The sequence below is a fragment of the Paramisgurnus dabryanus genome, chromosome 21, assembly GCF_030506205.2.
Source record: "Paramisgurnus dabryanus chromosome 21, PD_genome_1.1, whole genome shotgun sequence".
Classification (NCBI taxonomy): Eukaryota; Metazoa; Chordata; class Actinopteri; order Cypriniformes; family Cobitidae; genus Paramisgurnus; species Paramisgurnus dabryanus.
The window spans coordinates 7,883,866-7,899,951 of NC_133357.1; the positions used below are offsets into that span (position 1 = coordinate 7,883,866).

The 16,086-nt window shown below is 37.7% G+C and overlaps 1 protein-coding gene across 1 annotated transcript; it reads right to left on the reverse strand.

The window, feature by feature from the left end:
* Window positions 1-1,665: 1,665 nt before the first annotated feature.
* On the reverse strand, window positions 1,666-15,136 carry LOC135750330 (uncharacterized). Its single transcript, XM_065269126.1, has 15 exons — window positions 14,840-15,136; window positions 11,894-11,933; window positions 11,372-11,412; window positions 11,200-11,245; window positions 10,343-10,475; window positions 10,089-10,266; window positions 9,090-9,989; window positions 7,120-7,187; window positions 4,790-4,851; window positions 4,529-4,700; window positions 4,104-4,172; window positions 3,848-4,011; window positions 3,368-3,564; window positions 3,163-3,233; window positions 1,666-2,060 (listed from the first exon to the last, which is right to left on the reverse strand). The coding sequence occupies exons 1-15, from the start codon at window positions 14,907-14,909 to the stop codon at window positions 1,944-1,946; spliced, it is 2,328 nt and encodes a 775-aa protein (XP_065125198.1). The 5' UTR covers window positions 14,910-15,136; the 3' UTR covers window positions 1,666-1,943.
* Between the last annotated feature and the right edge of the window lie 950 nt (window positions 15,137-16,086).

Genomic DNA, 16,086 nt, shown 5'->3' on the forward strand with positions numbered 1-16,086 from the left:
TGTGTGTATGTGTGTGTGTGTGTTTGTGTGTGTGTTTGATGTAAACATGACTGTCACATTACATGCTAATAATGTAGGCCGACGTTATTTTATTTTTATGTTAAGTACCTACTGGGGCTCCTTACGAATCACTGCTTTACAGTTCAAATATAGTTTTTAATGTGTTGTTTTTGTCGAAAAAAATAAGACAAATAGTACAAATGTGACCCTGGACCACAAAACCAGTCATAAAGGTAAATTTTTTAAAATTGAGCTAAATAAATTGGCTTTATTAGGATAAGACAATATTTGCTCGAGATAAAACTATAAAAAAATCTGGAACCTGAGGGTGCATAAAAATCTAAATATTGAGAAAAGCGTCTTTAAAGTTGTCCAAATGAAGTCCTTAGCAACACATTTTCTAATGATTAATAAAAAAATATATATATTTACAGTAAGAAATTTACAAATGGAACATCTTTACTTAACTCATTCCCCCGCCAGTATTTTTGGTGATTTTCCACAAAAGTTTCACAAAATGCCTTTCAGAAACATTTTCTTATATAAATATATAAACATACAAATATATCAAATGAAAGAACAGACCCTCTGCTTACAAACAAACCGGGGGAAAATATTCATCCTATCTTCATTTGTTCCCATTTTTAAACCCTTTAGAACATAAAAAATAAAATAATTCGAACAAAAAGCTAAAATAATTGCATTTTTGTAAAGGAATTTTGCAAGAGATCAGATTCAGAATGAGTTTCAAAACATACACGAAGTTTAAAATATTGATAAATGAGGTTTTGCTTGTTTTTTATAAATTAAGATTGCCATCTAGTGGATAACAGTGGAATTATAGATTACCGTAAAAACTCGTCAAGAAAGCTTCATTGGTTTTCTCTTAATTGACAAGATAACTCTTCAATGGCGGGGAAAGAGTTAATATGTTAAAGGGCTCATATGATGTTGCTAAAAACCACATTATTTTCTGTATTTTATCTAATACCTCAAGTGTGTGATGAAATGTTACGCCCCTTACCATATTTTTTAGGAAGGCATGGATGAGCCTTCCGTTTACAAGAATATCTGTTTGTGTTTAATACCGCTTTTCAATATTTTACTATGTTCTTACCTCAACTTAGACAAATGAATACATACTCAATGCGTGCACTTAATCTTTGTACAACGCGTTGTGAATGTGTTAGCATTTAGCCTAGCCCCATTTATTCCTTATGCTGCATGAATGAGGCATTTAACGCGGCGCGTAAATGCCACAAATTGAGCAGGAAATGCGCGAGTTGAAAAATTTGAACTTTGCCGGAAAAACGTGCCACGTTAACCAATCAGGAGCTTGCTCTAGTAATGATGTGATTACAGGAAGTGAGCGCAGTAGCAGAAGCCCCTCCCATGATGCAAATTTCCGTGTGAATGTCTCGATGACTAGAATTTCACGTGTGAATGAAGCGAGTAAACTCAAAATGTTTAAGCGGCAAACTAGACGCAAATGTGACGCCTCAAACGCGGCTGGTGTGAACCCACAGTTAGGATCCAAACAGGGATGAATTTACAAGCCACTAAACACTTCCATGTATTCCCTATTTAAAGATATTTAAAATATTTCCTATTTAAAATCTATTCACTATATTCAACCTCAAATATTCAAAACACGGACCCTTAATGTATCATCTCATTTTTATTTGGATTAAATCGCTTAAAACAAATTCATATGGCAATGTACAAATGTCAGTAACTGTTTAACGCAAAGTCAGTACAGTATAGCTACAGTATGAGAAGATGCTTCAGTCAAATAGCAAACATCTCACGGTCCACAGTGGGTTCTGTGTGCATCAATGGCGCAGTAAACCAGCGTTCAAACCCACACCGGTCCTTGACACAAACACATTTAACTGTGCTGAATCTAAAAAGGCAAAATGAAGAGATGTGTCCCCATGTCATCTTCAGGGCTCTGGCAGAACTTGGATGTAATTTTTAGGGACGATACCACGTTTCCCACCGAATTCTCCAAGGAACCACTCGGCATCCATGTCCTCTAGGTTACACACCACATCTCCTGCCTACATAAACACACAGATTCACTTTAAAAGCCTTGCGTATTTCATTTATCCTAAGGTCCACATTTCTAAAGCCACAATATGTAAGATTTTCACCACAAGAGGTCGCTATTACACAATAACAAAGGCGAAGCTTAATGACATTATTAAAGGTGCAGTGTGTAAATTTTAGTATGATCTTTTGACAGCAACGCAACATAAAATAGATAACTATATTTCAGAGGTGTATAAAGACGTTACAAAATGAACTGTATTGTTTTTATTACATTAGAATGAGCCATTTTTATTTACATACACTTACATGGAGGCCGCCATTTTGCAGCATGATGTTTTTACAGTAGCCCTAAATGGAAAAAGTACTCTTCAGAGCGCATTTGTCACTATGTTGTCTCAGATAATGACATGATTGTCCTATGATGGCTACCGTAGCTTCTCTTTGTGCTTCAAAAGGGAGGGGTGCAATTCACAACCTCAACACTAGATTCCGCTAAAATCTACATACTGCACCTTTAAGGAAAGTAGAACGATGGGAGATGTCGCTTTCATGTTCATGATGAGGTAATGAATTTATGTTTTATTATCTGTACGTTTGATCTGATTATTTTATATCATCATAAGGAATTAGCTGCAAGGCACAACAGACAAAACCCACGCTTTTCTACTCGTGTTGCCATAGGAAAACGCGGATCGCGCGGACATTAAGTCATTAAAAGGGCGACAATTACAAGAGAGACAAGGGATGAACCATTATTTCAAACAGGAATTTATAAATCCTTGGGAACTTTTGTGATAATGTAAGTACCCAACTAAATTAAATACATCACATTGCACAATGGTTTTTGGCTATTTTATGACAAAGATCTTACATATTGTGGCTTTAACTGTATTATCAGGTTATAACTCCTCAGTACATGTTAGCACATCACAGTGTTTATGTGTCACTGAAGCACAGCCTACTCACCTGTCAATCAAATATTAAAGAGCAAGAGCTTAAACTTTATATGGAAAACACTGTGATTGATCAAAGGTCGATGCATACAGACCGCCCATCATCATTAGACACCCGTTTATAACAAGTGTACACAGGACTTTATACTGTACACACCTTAAGACAAAGTTCATCCTCACTCTCAGGAGAGAAATCATAAAGAGTTCTGCCTCTGTTCATCTCTCCAGCTGATGGGTAACACAAAAATTACTTTTATTCATCAGTACTCATCATTAGTTATCGTTCAAAAATTTTTGTCATTGTAAAATATCATCCTCATTAACTCTCCGTTCACTATTTAAAAAAAGAGCAAAATATGTACCATGAGTTTCTGAAGCTGGTTTCCCTGGCAACGCTTCAGTTTCCACTTTGACGAAGCTTAGAGGGAAGTTTCCTATTTGTCCTTTTAGGCAGCCACGCCCCCACTCCTCATTAACATATTCTATTAGACTGATGACATCACCCTCACTAAAGGTGAGCTCGCCCTCCTCTCCCACAAATGCAAATCGAGCCACACACCTGTAGAGAGGCAGAAAGGTTTAGTTTGGTCAACTGCGTGTAAGGTGTACACATCTTTTATAGCTCTTTTATTGCTTTTTTAGTTTCAGATGCAAATGTATAAGAAAGAAGACCAAGAGAAACAAGTATGAAATATTTTGATGTCTTCACTGTTATATTTGTGTATTCTGAATGCTAAACATTTTATCAATCGTAAATTTCTTCAAATGCTAAACTCATTTACAAACCAAATAAAGTGAAAGGATCAGGATTTATGAATGCTATCTAATTCATGTCTCATCACCTGCTCTGTGTCTGCACATCTGTAGATGAGTCTTCCCACAGATCACTACAGACCTTCACATCTTCATCTTTAACCTCTGGTGTGGAGCAGAAGTCGTGGAGAAGATCAGGTTGTGTTTGCAGGTCACTCGTATCATCATCCAGGACAATGAGCTCTTCTTCTTTCTAAAGCAAACAGATTATATTACATATATCATCACACATAGTACTGCATATTACTTCATTTGCATTATTTGGCTGTGTTTGTGTGTACTGACGGGTAAATGTGGTTCCTCATGCAGTTTTTCAGCGTTCTCCGTGTCTACACTTCCTTGATGAACTTTTCTCTAGGCACACACACGAGCATTAGATCAACTATAAAACCATCTGAAATCAATATTTCCTCATTTCATATCACACCTTTTGGTCTTCAGTGAAACACAAAATGAGATTTTTAAGCTTTCAGTAAGGACAATAAAGGGAAATCAAACAGCCTAGCGTGTGGAACGAAGCCATATTTAAAGGGAAGAGGTGTGTTTCCTAAAACAAATGTGATTTTTTTTCTGTACCACCCATCAGCTTTATGTGTTTATCTGGGTTTGTTAAATTCTGCCACCATACCAGACAATGCTGACATCATGAAGAAAACGTTAATTTCAGGCTGAATATTTGCTTTAATAACACTGAAGACAAGCATACTCACCGAATAAATCTTATAAAGCGGATGCCCAATTTTTGGTCTGGGTGGGAGGGGTGGTCCTCTTTTTGGCACCCTACCGCCAGGTTGCTGATTGGTTGAGGAAGAGGAGGGGCCTGCAGGCTTAGTTGATTTTTTCGGAGGAGGACGAAGAGGGAGGAGTCTACCACCACTTGGTCTGAGACAAATAAATATGGATGGGTTAAAACACTGGATCTTATTTGATCTCACCACTTGGACAGGTAAGAGACGTGATGCTGTGTTTACCTTGGGGGCAGAGAGGGAACTGAAGCACCCGTCACTTTAGTAACACCGGACACAACGTTAACCTGAACAAACACACAACCTCATTTACTGACAGTACATGAAGAAATTGCTAATGTCATAGCTGCCAACTCTCACGCATTCGCCGTGAGACTCACGCAATTGACCCCATTCTCACGCTCTCACGCCACACATCCATTTTCTCACGCAGGCTCGTGCCCACCATTTAGATTCCCATTGAGTTTAATAAAAGACATTAAATAATTTTATAAAAATACCTAACTGTAAATACTGTAAAACGCCTATCTCTATCTGGCGTGCCTCAAACAGCATAAAGCGCTCGTCAAAGTCAAAATGATGCGAAGGCGAATCAAATCAAAGAAGGTGAAGTTATTGTCTACAAATGCCGAAGCGCCAGCTACAAACTACAGAGAGCGAGTGCGCGGCTGCGCGATGGTGAAAGAGCAACGCACGATGTAAGTAGCTAAAGCAGTGCTCACAGTATTGACACTTTTATATTTTAGCGTACCTTCACTGTCTTATGTGCCACCACTTCTCATGGTGCTGGTACTTTGCTGCAAAGTAGAGTTGTGACGTTCGCGAACGAACCGATTCTTTTGAACGGCTCACAAACATGAACGATGGGAGCCGAGTCGCGGCTGGAGGGGAGCCGTTCTTTCTGTCGTTCTTTTTTCCTATGCGTGTTTCACACAGATGCACACAAATTAGCTCCTCCGCGAGACAGAACAGTTATAGGGGGAGGGGCGCACCCAGCGGAGGGGTTGTTCATTTAAGACTTGAAAGGGCTGATGTCCTATTTGCAAAGTTTACATTAGTAATAGTAGTAATATTGGACTGTATGTAGACATTCCTTTTTATTTATTCTAAATTGTGGAAGTGTTTGTAGTAAAAGCTATTTTGCACAGAAATTCATTGCAGCAGGCTTTGTTTTTGATATTTATTTGTGAGTAGGTATTGTATGAATAACATAAGACAACGTAGCTTTACACATACACATACACACACTTTGTACTAAAGATAAATCCAAAATAGTGATGTCACTGTCTAATGTTGTGCAACCCTATGGAATATAGTCTACACATGACAAATGAGGTAATGATCAATATTTCAGAATAATTCAAACTCAGATATTGGTGTGTGATATCTGAGTTTTAATGATTTGACTACAAATCTAACCTCATCATTCCTCCCAGTGATTATTTACAGTTTTACAGGATAAACTGAGATGCCCCCAAGCTGGCTTCTTAAAACTGACTATATATTTAAAAAGAGCCAAATGAGCCGTTCTTTTGAACGGCTCTTTGAGAGGAACGGATCGCCAAGATCCGGATCCCCTGAAAGAGCCATAAATCCCATCACTACTGCAAAGAGTCAAAGAGCATTTCACTTTATGTGGCGCTGCGCAGGAAGTTCGGCAGCGAGGACATCAGAGTACCGCGAGAGCAAGTCGAAATGTTACAAAAGGGTCCGCCTTTACCTTTGCTCTCGCGTTACTCTGATGTCATACGCCGATCAGTCAGCTCCGCACCAGTCGAACACACAAAGCGTCAAGGTCTGGATGAAAAGCAGAGAATTGCCCGGATTCCACGCACGCAGATACCCTCAGAAAACAGCAATTTTAATCAACCATCACTCGCGTCACGTGTGTATGTTTGCAAGCAGTACAAGCCTGCGTGATGTTTGCGGTGACAGGTTTTAATAAAAGAGAAAAAGGTCAATTGATATTTGACATCTATAAACAATAATATATAAGAAATATAATTATATGGTCTTGATGTACACATTATCTCTTGCTTTAGTTTAATATAAACTACTAATTTGGTTTATTTGATTGTGACAGTCCCTCTATCACCAATCACAAATCATCACTTTACGCTTCTCTTTCTCACTGGATAAACTGAATCAAAGCTGCTGTCATCTGCAGTTATACATTTTACAGAGACCAGTATTCATTAGATTTTAAGAACTTTTTTGGCACTTTTATCAGAAGGAAAGCATAAGTCTATAAAACAATAGTAAAGACTCTAATCTCAGGCATTTAAACTCAGTAAAAGCTTTTATTTCAATTTAATTTCTAAAATATGATTCGATTTGTATTGAACCATTTTAACGCAGTCTTTTCCAACTATTTAACACAGAAATAGCTAAAATCCACACTATTATCAATTGGCAAATGGTTAGGACTTATATAAAAAATTATTACCACCCCCCCCCCCCCCCCAAAAAAAAAAATCTCACTCCAAGCTGAACTCAGAAGTTGGCAGCTCTGTAATGTATACATTTGTAATAAATGAAGAGAGATATGATGTTACCTGTGAGGTGGATGACACATTCCTGTTTAAAGGTGGAGGTGGTCGAGTGTGTCTTGGGACAGATGGACCTGAAATAATCCCAAATCATTGTATTTACATTAAATATAAAGACATATAGTTATTATAATAGTGCTACATTCACTAGTACACACTTATTGTGTATATAAAATGTGTAAGTACAGTAGTGTTTGATATTAGTTTTCATATATGTACACTATAAATACCTGTCATTTACCCTAACTTGCCTGTAAATCCTAAATACTTATACTGTACATTTATTTGTAAGTACAGTAATGTTTCTCGTTAGTTACAGTATACCTATACTATAAGTATGTATCTGTCATTACCCAGTACTTATCTAGAGTTACATAATAACTACCAAGTATATACCACTGGTAAGTACAGTGATGAAACCAATTAATTACTATGTAGATACCTAAAAGTAAGTACCACACATTTGTCGGTAAGTATAACTTATTTACCATATATGTACAAGGTAAGTACACGTACTGTAAAATAAATTGCTACCAGATTGGTTATGGTCTCAGATTGAGTTGCAAAATTCCAGAATTTTTTTCTCTGGGAATTAACAGGAATATATGGGAATAAACTGGGAATCTGAAAAAATGTATAGTTGCCGCCTATAACACAGAACTTTAATGTTATTAAAAAAAATCTTGCATCATAATTTTGTTTAAAACAACAAGACTTAATGCCATTTCAGATGAATTTCTACCCATGCACACAGCAAACTGCTTACTGAAGGGTCATTGAGGTCACAACCCCGGCATGAATTTACCATTAAATCAGATAAGTAAATGTAAGTTAGCACTATTATAATAACTATAATAATTAGGGATGCACCGATACCGATACTGGTATCGGCCTCGATACCACATTTTCTAAAGTACTCGTACTCGTTAAAAGTCCCCCGATACCAGGGATCGATACCACGGTCTGAGAAATGTCTATGTTTGAGCGGCGTGTAAGGGGTTAATGCCTCGTGTTGTCCAAAGAGGCAGAGTTTACAACAAACTGGAAAACTAGTCCCTTGTTTTTTTTATTAAATTATATGACTAAAGCTGTTACCTGTAAATTTAAATCATGTTTTTTGGCAAGTATTCGGTATCGGTATCGGCAAGTACTGAAATGCAAGTACTCGTACTCCGAAAAAGTGGTATCGGTGCATCCCTAATAATAATCTTTATGATCATTTTGTGTTAATCAATAAAAAAGTTTTATTATCTTGCATGCATTATGACCAAACTAAATTTTACTTTATATGTTTATATACATTTCCCTACATTTCCAAATAATTCCCAATAAGTTTCCAATTTGTAAAATATTTCCAAAATTCCCCAGATTAAGTTTCCATGGAAAATTTCTGGAAATTTACCAGTAACTTTCCATCCCTTTGCAACCCTACACTGCAAAAAATGATTTTCAAGGAAAAAAGTTTCTTAGTATTTTTATCTTGTTTTCAGTAGAAATATCTAAAAATTCGTAAATTAAGACGCTTTTTCTTGATGAGGAAAACGACCCAAGAAAATAAGTCTAGTCTTTAGATCAAAAATATCAAATTTAAGTGATTTTGTGCATGAAACAACAACAAAAAAATATCTGCCAATGGGGTAAGCAAATTTTTCTTGTATTTTTCTTGAATTTATTGTTGAAGAAAAATGTTCAAGTTTTTTTTGCTTACCCCATTGGCACATTTTTTTTGCTTGTTTAATCCACAAATTCACTTAAATCTGATATTTTTTGTCTTAAAACTAGACTTATTTTCTTAGGTTATTTTGCTCATCAAGAAAATGCATCTTCATTTAAGAACTTTTAGATATTTGTACTAAAAACAAGACAAGAAAGAAAGAAAGTCATTTTTTGCAGTGTAGTCCCAGCTATTAGTTTGTCCCTAAAAAGTGATTATTGCATCAACCCCTGTACCTTATAAAAACTTTACACACACTTACGGATGTTCTTGTCATTCGGTGTCCCAGATGTTGGATGATTGTTTATGACCTTCTCCTCTGAATCTTTCTCCTCAGATGAACTGATTTTAATCTGATGTCCAGGAGAAACGCTCTCAGAGCGGTCTGATCGGCTCTTGTGTTTGTTCAGGAGAGGTCTGGGTGCTGGTACTGGAGGACTTGAGGTTTGTTTGGAGAGATTTTGTTTAGTAGTAGGGTTTCCAGTCTCAAACACATCACTTTCTAGGGTAGGCGGTTTGGGAGGAAGCTGTGGTTTGGGTTTTTGAGTTCTGGGACGAGGTTGTGGTCTATTTAACGGTTCGACGGGTTCAGATGGTACAGGGGAAAAGAAAACATCCCCAGTGGTAGTGTCCTCTTCCTCACTTTGTAACCGATCATTAAAATTTGATTCTTCCGAACCAAACACCTCCAGCAAATCCTGCAAGTATTTACTGGAGAAGGTTGAGGACTCGTCACCAAACCCAGCAAACACACTCTCCGACCCTTCATCCCTCAGACGCACAAGAGTTTGAACTTTTACCTCTCTGGTCATCGGCTGATCCTGGATCTCCTCAGTGATGAGTGGCTGTAAGGCAATTTTGGAGCGGGGACGTGGTCTCGGGCGTGCTCTTGGTTCCTCCTTTACTGGCTCAGGTACGAAATCAAGGGTGGTCTGAGTGAAAGCCATGGTAGTGGGGGCGGGGTCTAAAAGTGTGACATCATCGTTTATGTCATTAGAGTCGGTATGAACGTCACGCTGCTCAGGTTTGCACAGAGTGTCTCGTGTTTGATGCTTGGCATCGGCAGGCTGGTCAGACCGATTCAAATCGATGAAAGGGTCCACAGGAGGAGATGTGAGTTTAGGAGGAGGATACGGTCGAGGGGGTCTTGAGGTTTTGCGAACTGAAAAATAAATGCATACAAAGCATGTTGGGTGCACTTTTCTGGTCTAGTCCATTACTAAACTACCAATTTGATCATCACGAGTTTGTGTGGTCTTACCTGTGCGTGCAGCAAGGGAATGGGGGTCGGGGGAGTTTGTGTCTGTCTGTGTGGAGATGGTGGAGGTAGAGCGCTGAGAAGACAGAGGTGAGGATGATGATGAGGATGTAGAGGTGGAGTGAAGATTTTGTTCATGAGTCTTCTCTTTAATCACCTGATCATACGAGGGTGGAGGCAGCTGGCGGGACAGATCATAATCCATCAATCAATCGTCAATTCAAATTAAACCATCCATCAAATAAAAATCAACCCACCAGCACGGTACCAGAGCCAGCAGACCAGGAGGGCGGAGCAGGGGGCGGGGCTGGAGGAAACGCTCCGGAAGCCCCTGGGAACCAGGAATTGGGTGCCAGGGGTTCAACAGAAAGGATGGTGATTTCTGGCCGCCTGCATGACAATCAACAACAGTTTTCATAACACATAACTGCTGGATTTCTCAATCTGATTCATCCGAAACCGACTGGTGCACAAACACACAGTCTAAGAAGCGTCCCATGTTTCCACTGACTGAAGAGCCAAATGATGATGTGATCGATTATATAACTACATAACAGCTCACAGTCTGTTTATAAGACTGACTCTTTGTTTAAAACTTACTTAAACTTCCAGAGCCACTTTATATGTCCTCACAAACTGCTTTTATTAAACAGCATTTGTAAATACAATCATTTTACTTGGGAGACAAGAAATATAATGCAATTTTATTTGCACCATCTAGTTTTGTGATTCGCGTTATTGTTGCATCCGCTCCGATGTAAATAGTTTTGGGTTTGACACCAGCAATTCACACTTTTTTCTAAAAACAGGACAAATTGAGCATTCCTGTAGATCTGACATCAGCATCCGTGAAAAAAAGTTCAAGTTTACTGTTTATCTCTGAAAAATGTCTAGCAATCGTCTGAAAACCATTAAAACTCATGAATGAATATATTATCTTTAACCCCGTACATAAACACACACATTAAAACACAGATGACACATACATAAACACAACAATACTGAGGTCAATTATTGAAATATAGTGATTATTAGAAATAATAAAACACTGGCGAGAAAAAAAAGTTCACGTAAACTGTAGATGAAAGACAAATAAAGCATCATATAGACTGACCTCCTGTCTCGGTGATGGTCGCTCTGAGAACTCGGTCTTGTTGACGCTGCACAATTTCCATCAAAAACACAAACACAAAAACCAAACTGACACACAAACATTTGACAGAACAAACAAAACACCAAATATAACTTTATAGGACAAAACTGAAGCAAAGCTCAACACAACTCACTTCTTTTAATTGCAGCTCGGATGGAGGACAGCGGCCCGGCACTAAAAAAAAAGAGAGAGAGAGAGAAACACAAATGTCTCACTGTGGATTTTCCACTGGTCTCATGTCTCTACTGAAACACACTTAACTCATGAATTACATGGCCAGTCCTCTCAAACACTTCATCAGATATTATCAGAAACTATTAAACATATTTTTATATCAATCCATATTGAAGAATCAAGCTAAGACCAGCATAAGCTGGTGAGCTGGTTTTAGCTGGGCTCCCAGCTTGGTTTTGCAAATGTGGCAAGCTGGTCTAGCTGTGTTTTGGTCGGGCTGGAATACTAGCTGACCCACCAGCTTTGCCAGGCTGGGAGGACCAGCTTAGACCAGCTAATACCAGCTACCAGTTTATGCTGGTCTAAGTTGGATTTTTAGCAGTGACAAAACAATCCTGAGTCCATGAATTAAAAACATTTTTTTCCTAACAAGTATTTCTGGTACTGTGAACGCAGCTGGAGGAAATAACTGTACTTCTACCTTGAGAGACGCTGATCCGGTTTATTCCTGTCTGAATGTTCTGCCAAAACATAACGCAAAACAGTTGTCAGATCTGATCAGTTCCTCTATATAGACATAAATAACAGTCTTCAACCAACAACAGACTGTAATGTGATTATTTGTGTAGCACTTATGCCTTCTGGTCGGATCCAGTGGTGTAGTCTACGTGATACGCAGGTATACGCCGTATACCCACTAGAAATGGTCAAGAATTTCCGTATACCCACTGAAAATAGCGCGAGGATGCGTAACAGCATGGTTTTGTGACATTTTTAAACTTTTAGTCATAATATAGATGTGAAGCACTGATCATTAGCATGCTACACTTGCCACTTTAGCGGGTTGAAATACATATTAGGCTATATACTTCCTGCCGAACTGCGCGATCCGATCGGCGTATGAATTTCTATGAAATCAAATTACTATAGTGACGCGAAAGTGACTGGGGAGCAGACTGGTGTGACGCCACAGAGAAGTGACAGCAAAGCACCGCGAGAGCGACTCCAGTTATCACATGGTGAAATCTGCTTTGAATCGCTCTCGCGGTACTTTGACATCACCAAGAGGTCTGCTTAGAGCCAAATGAAGTCGAACCTGCAGTGTAGCTGCTCACGCGACACTGAGAAGTGAACGAGTGAAGCAGTGCTGCAACATAAAATCCATAGAGCTTACAACGCACATGTGAGTACAACATTTAAATCATCAGTCCAGTTTATTACTTTATCTGGAGGTAAGGCTCCAAATGCAATAAAATAAGCCCGTGATAATATCCTGATGGTTTTTAGCTCCCTTCAGTTCCTCTGCATGTTTGCTTGTGCTTCACAGTGTTAAACTTCCCTTCTCTGTGTTCATTTATATATCTGCGTTCAAGATCATCAGATGTATATGATCTTAAACTTCTGTGAGGAAATTCATGTCTGCGTTGATGTTCAGTTTAGACTTGCAAATTTTAGGCTACAGGATGGTCTTGTAATAATAATTAAGTATAAGCCTATTTTCATTTTTAGACAATGCTTATATTATATGCAAAAAAATAAGCTTTATTATCAATGACTATGCAAATTATAGTTAATTCATGGTCATCTTAAATGTGTATTAATTAAAAACATATAGTTGTCAGATAATATCTATTGAAAGAGTGAATATTTTTTTCTTCTTCAATGCATGTGTTTGCCACGGATTGAAGATTGTAAACAGTTTATTTAATTTTAATTAACAGTTAAGTAACTTTTGTTCCTGAGTTAGATGTTGATTAACACTAAACCAGTCTAAAAATCAGTCCAGTTTCCCCAGCTGTAAACCCATTGGCTCTAAAGTCTTTTTTTTCTTATAATAAACTGACATGTTGAGAACACATTCAGTTTATGTGTTTATGAGTACACTTTCAGAATGCTCTAAGTTACATGAATATCTTTACTGTATGCATCTGTGAGTGTGGTGGTGCTTATGGGGTGTCGCGCTAGGACGAGTGAGCATAAGGGTGAGAGGGAAAAATCACAGTATACTCACTACAAAAATCTAGACTACACCACTGGTCGGATCAGTTGTAAGATGGTCGGGCTGGTGTAACAAAGCTTTACCACTGTATTGTGATCACTTGTTCATTTGTGTGTACACGTGCTTTTATGTATTTAAACCTTTTGTGTGACGCATTTAACATTGTTGTTGCAAATCCCTTATTGTTGAGATCTGCAGAGACAACTCTACAAACATTCAGTGGAAATATCTGAGCAAATGTTATGCACTGGACTCATCCGTCTCTCCAAACAGACAATTACTGACATGACACCCAGACCAGGAGACAGGGAGAGAGCGAGAGAGGAAGAGAGAGAGGCTTTTGTCTAAGAAACTACAGCTGTAATTTACGACACAAGCGTTTGTCCACACCACATAGATAGAAGCCTGGAAACAGACTGTATCATTATCACTATAATAATATGTATGTGTCTATATAATAAGCACGTGAGGTCAGACAAACTCTTCTCATGTGTTTGACATCACCAGTTATCTGGTTTCTTTATTTTTTGATAATAGTTGACGAAACATAACTCAGTATCCTTAATCAGACTTTTTCCATGTTTAAGTGCTATAATTTGGTGCTATAATATAATTGTGATAAAGATCCACGACAGTATTTTAGTTTTGGTAAACCATTCTCTGCAAGCATGTTAAAAAATAGCTCATTGAAATGTGGCTCCCCTTGTGATGTCAGAAGGGGTTCTTATTATAATTATACTGCCCCTTATTCTGCACTATCCAACCACGGCACTGACATTTAGTGCAGAGAGAGAAAGAGAGAAAATAATTGACAGCACAATTGAGTCTCAATTGCAACAAACCACCATCATGGGTTCAAAGTTTGCATTTCATCTGCTCATTTGCATTTAAAAGGGCACGCCCAAAAACGGCATATTTTGCTCACACCTACAAAGTGACAATTTAACATCATGTAATAAAATATCTGTGGGATATTGAGCTCAAAATTCACACTTTGGGGACACAAAAGACTTATATTACATCTTTAAACAAAATCTCACAATATGACCTTTAAATACAAAACAAGACTGGAAATGTATAACTCATAGAATTAGAAAAGAATGTCCTTCCTATAAATTCAAATATGTGAAAAACAATTTTTTTAAGAGATAAAGGAATTTTTATGATATGTACATAACAATGACAATGACAGATAACTGAAGCTATTTCGCATATAACTGAGATTCTCACACAACAGGTCGACATACTGCTGCCAAACGAAACTTACACAAACATTTCACCTCATACACAGACAATACTGAAAACACATTCAGATTTCATAACACGAAAACAGACTAGAAACAGATAAGTACATGAGAACAATCAGTGTTATATTGTATCATTACGATCTGATAAATGAAACATTGTAACAGGCTCGCTCGCGCGTACCTGAGACTCTCCGTCTCGCGCCTGCCTCGCGAAATCTCTCGTCGTCCTCCTCAGCTCGCGCCTCCGCCATACCGACACAAACACGGTTTATTTACCGTCTAAAACACCGCGACGACAGATCCGATCGGCATTTTCCAAAAAGAAACCTTCGGAGAAAAACTTTTAGTCCGGTGGGGTTTAAATGCCTCGTTACAGATGACACATCGGGCGATTGTTTAGTTCAGTTGATGTGAATAGTTTTAGTTCGGATCAGGATCATCAGGATCAGTATCTGCTGTCGGGACGCAACAGGAAGTTCATCTGTCCATGTGAAAGGAAAGAGGGAGGCGCCAGAGAAACAAACACAAACAAACATAGACCCTTTTATTTTAGTGAACTACATTTGCAGTACTGTTTTAGCATTTATAAGCTTTGTTTAAAGTTCTGGGTGTCTATTTATCGAAACTTTAGCAAAAGTTTAATACCATCAGTGAAAATTCCTTTATTTATATTGAAATATTTTTATTACAATTAAATGACATTTACAGGACAGTAATGTGTGTTTGTCCGGTAAAATTGAACATGCAGTTGTTTAAAGTTGCAAATTGTGAATTTAATTCCGTTAATTTTGAGACGCAGTTTAATAAAATATTTTGGAGAAATACATTTATAGAATGGCTATAAATGATAGTTTTCTTCATTATGAATAGCCTAAATTTTTTTACTTGTATGTTAAACTGTTTGCTTCACTTAGTGTTGATGAATGTGGACATGTTAGCAAATAAGCTTTAGGTTTATTTCGGGTCATTCATTTATGTTGTTGTAAACCTCTATTATTATTGTTATCATTATCATTCATTTTGATGAACACAAAAGAAGATATTTTGATAAATGATGGTGACTAAGCACACAGTTGACTATTGAATTCCATCGTATTTGTTTTTCCTACTATGGAAGTCAATGGTTACAATCAGCTGTGTGTTTACCATCATTTATCAAAATATCTTCTTTTGTGAAAATCAAAATAAAAAATTCATACAGGTTAAGAACAACATGAGGATGACACAATGAGATTTTTGGATGAACTGTCACTGTAACCTCATCTGCGTCTGTTAAACGGATCAAAAGCGAAGTGACCACCAGATGTCGCTGTTGGTCGCTTTTCTTTCCCGGGTATCAAACGCTGAACCTGTGAGAGAAATAAATAACTTTGCGTTTATATAAAAATATAATATGACAGAATGTAAACAATTGCATATAAGTTAAAA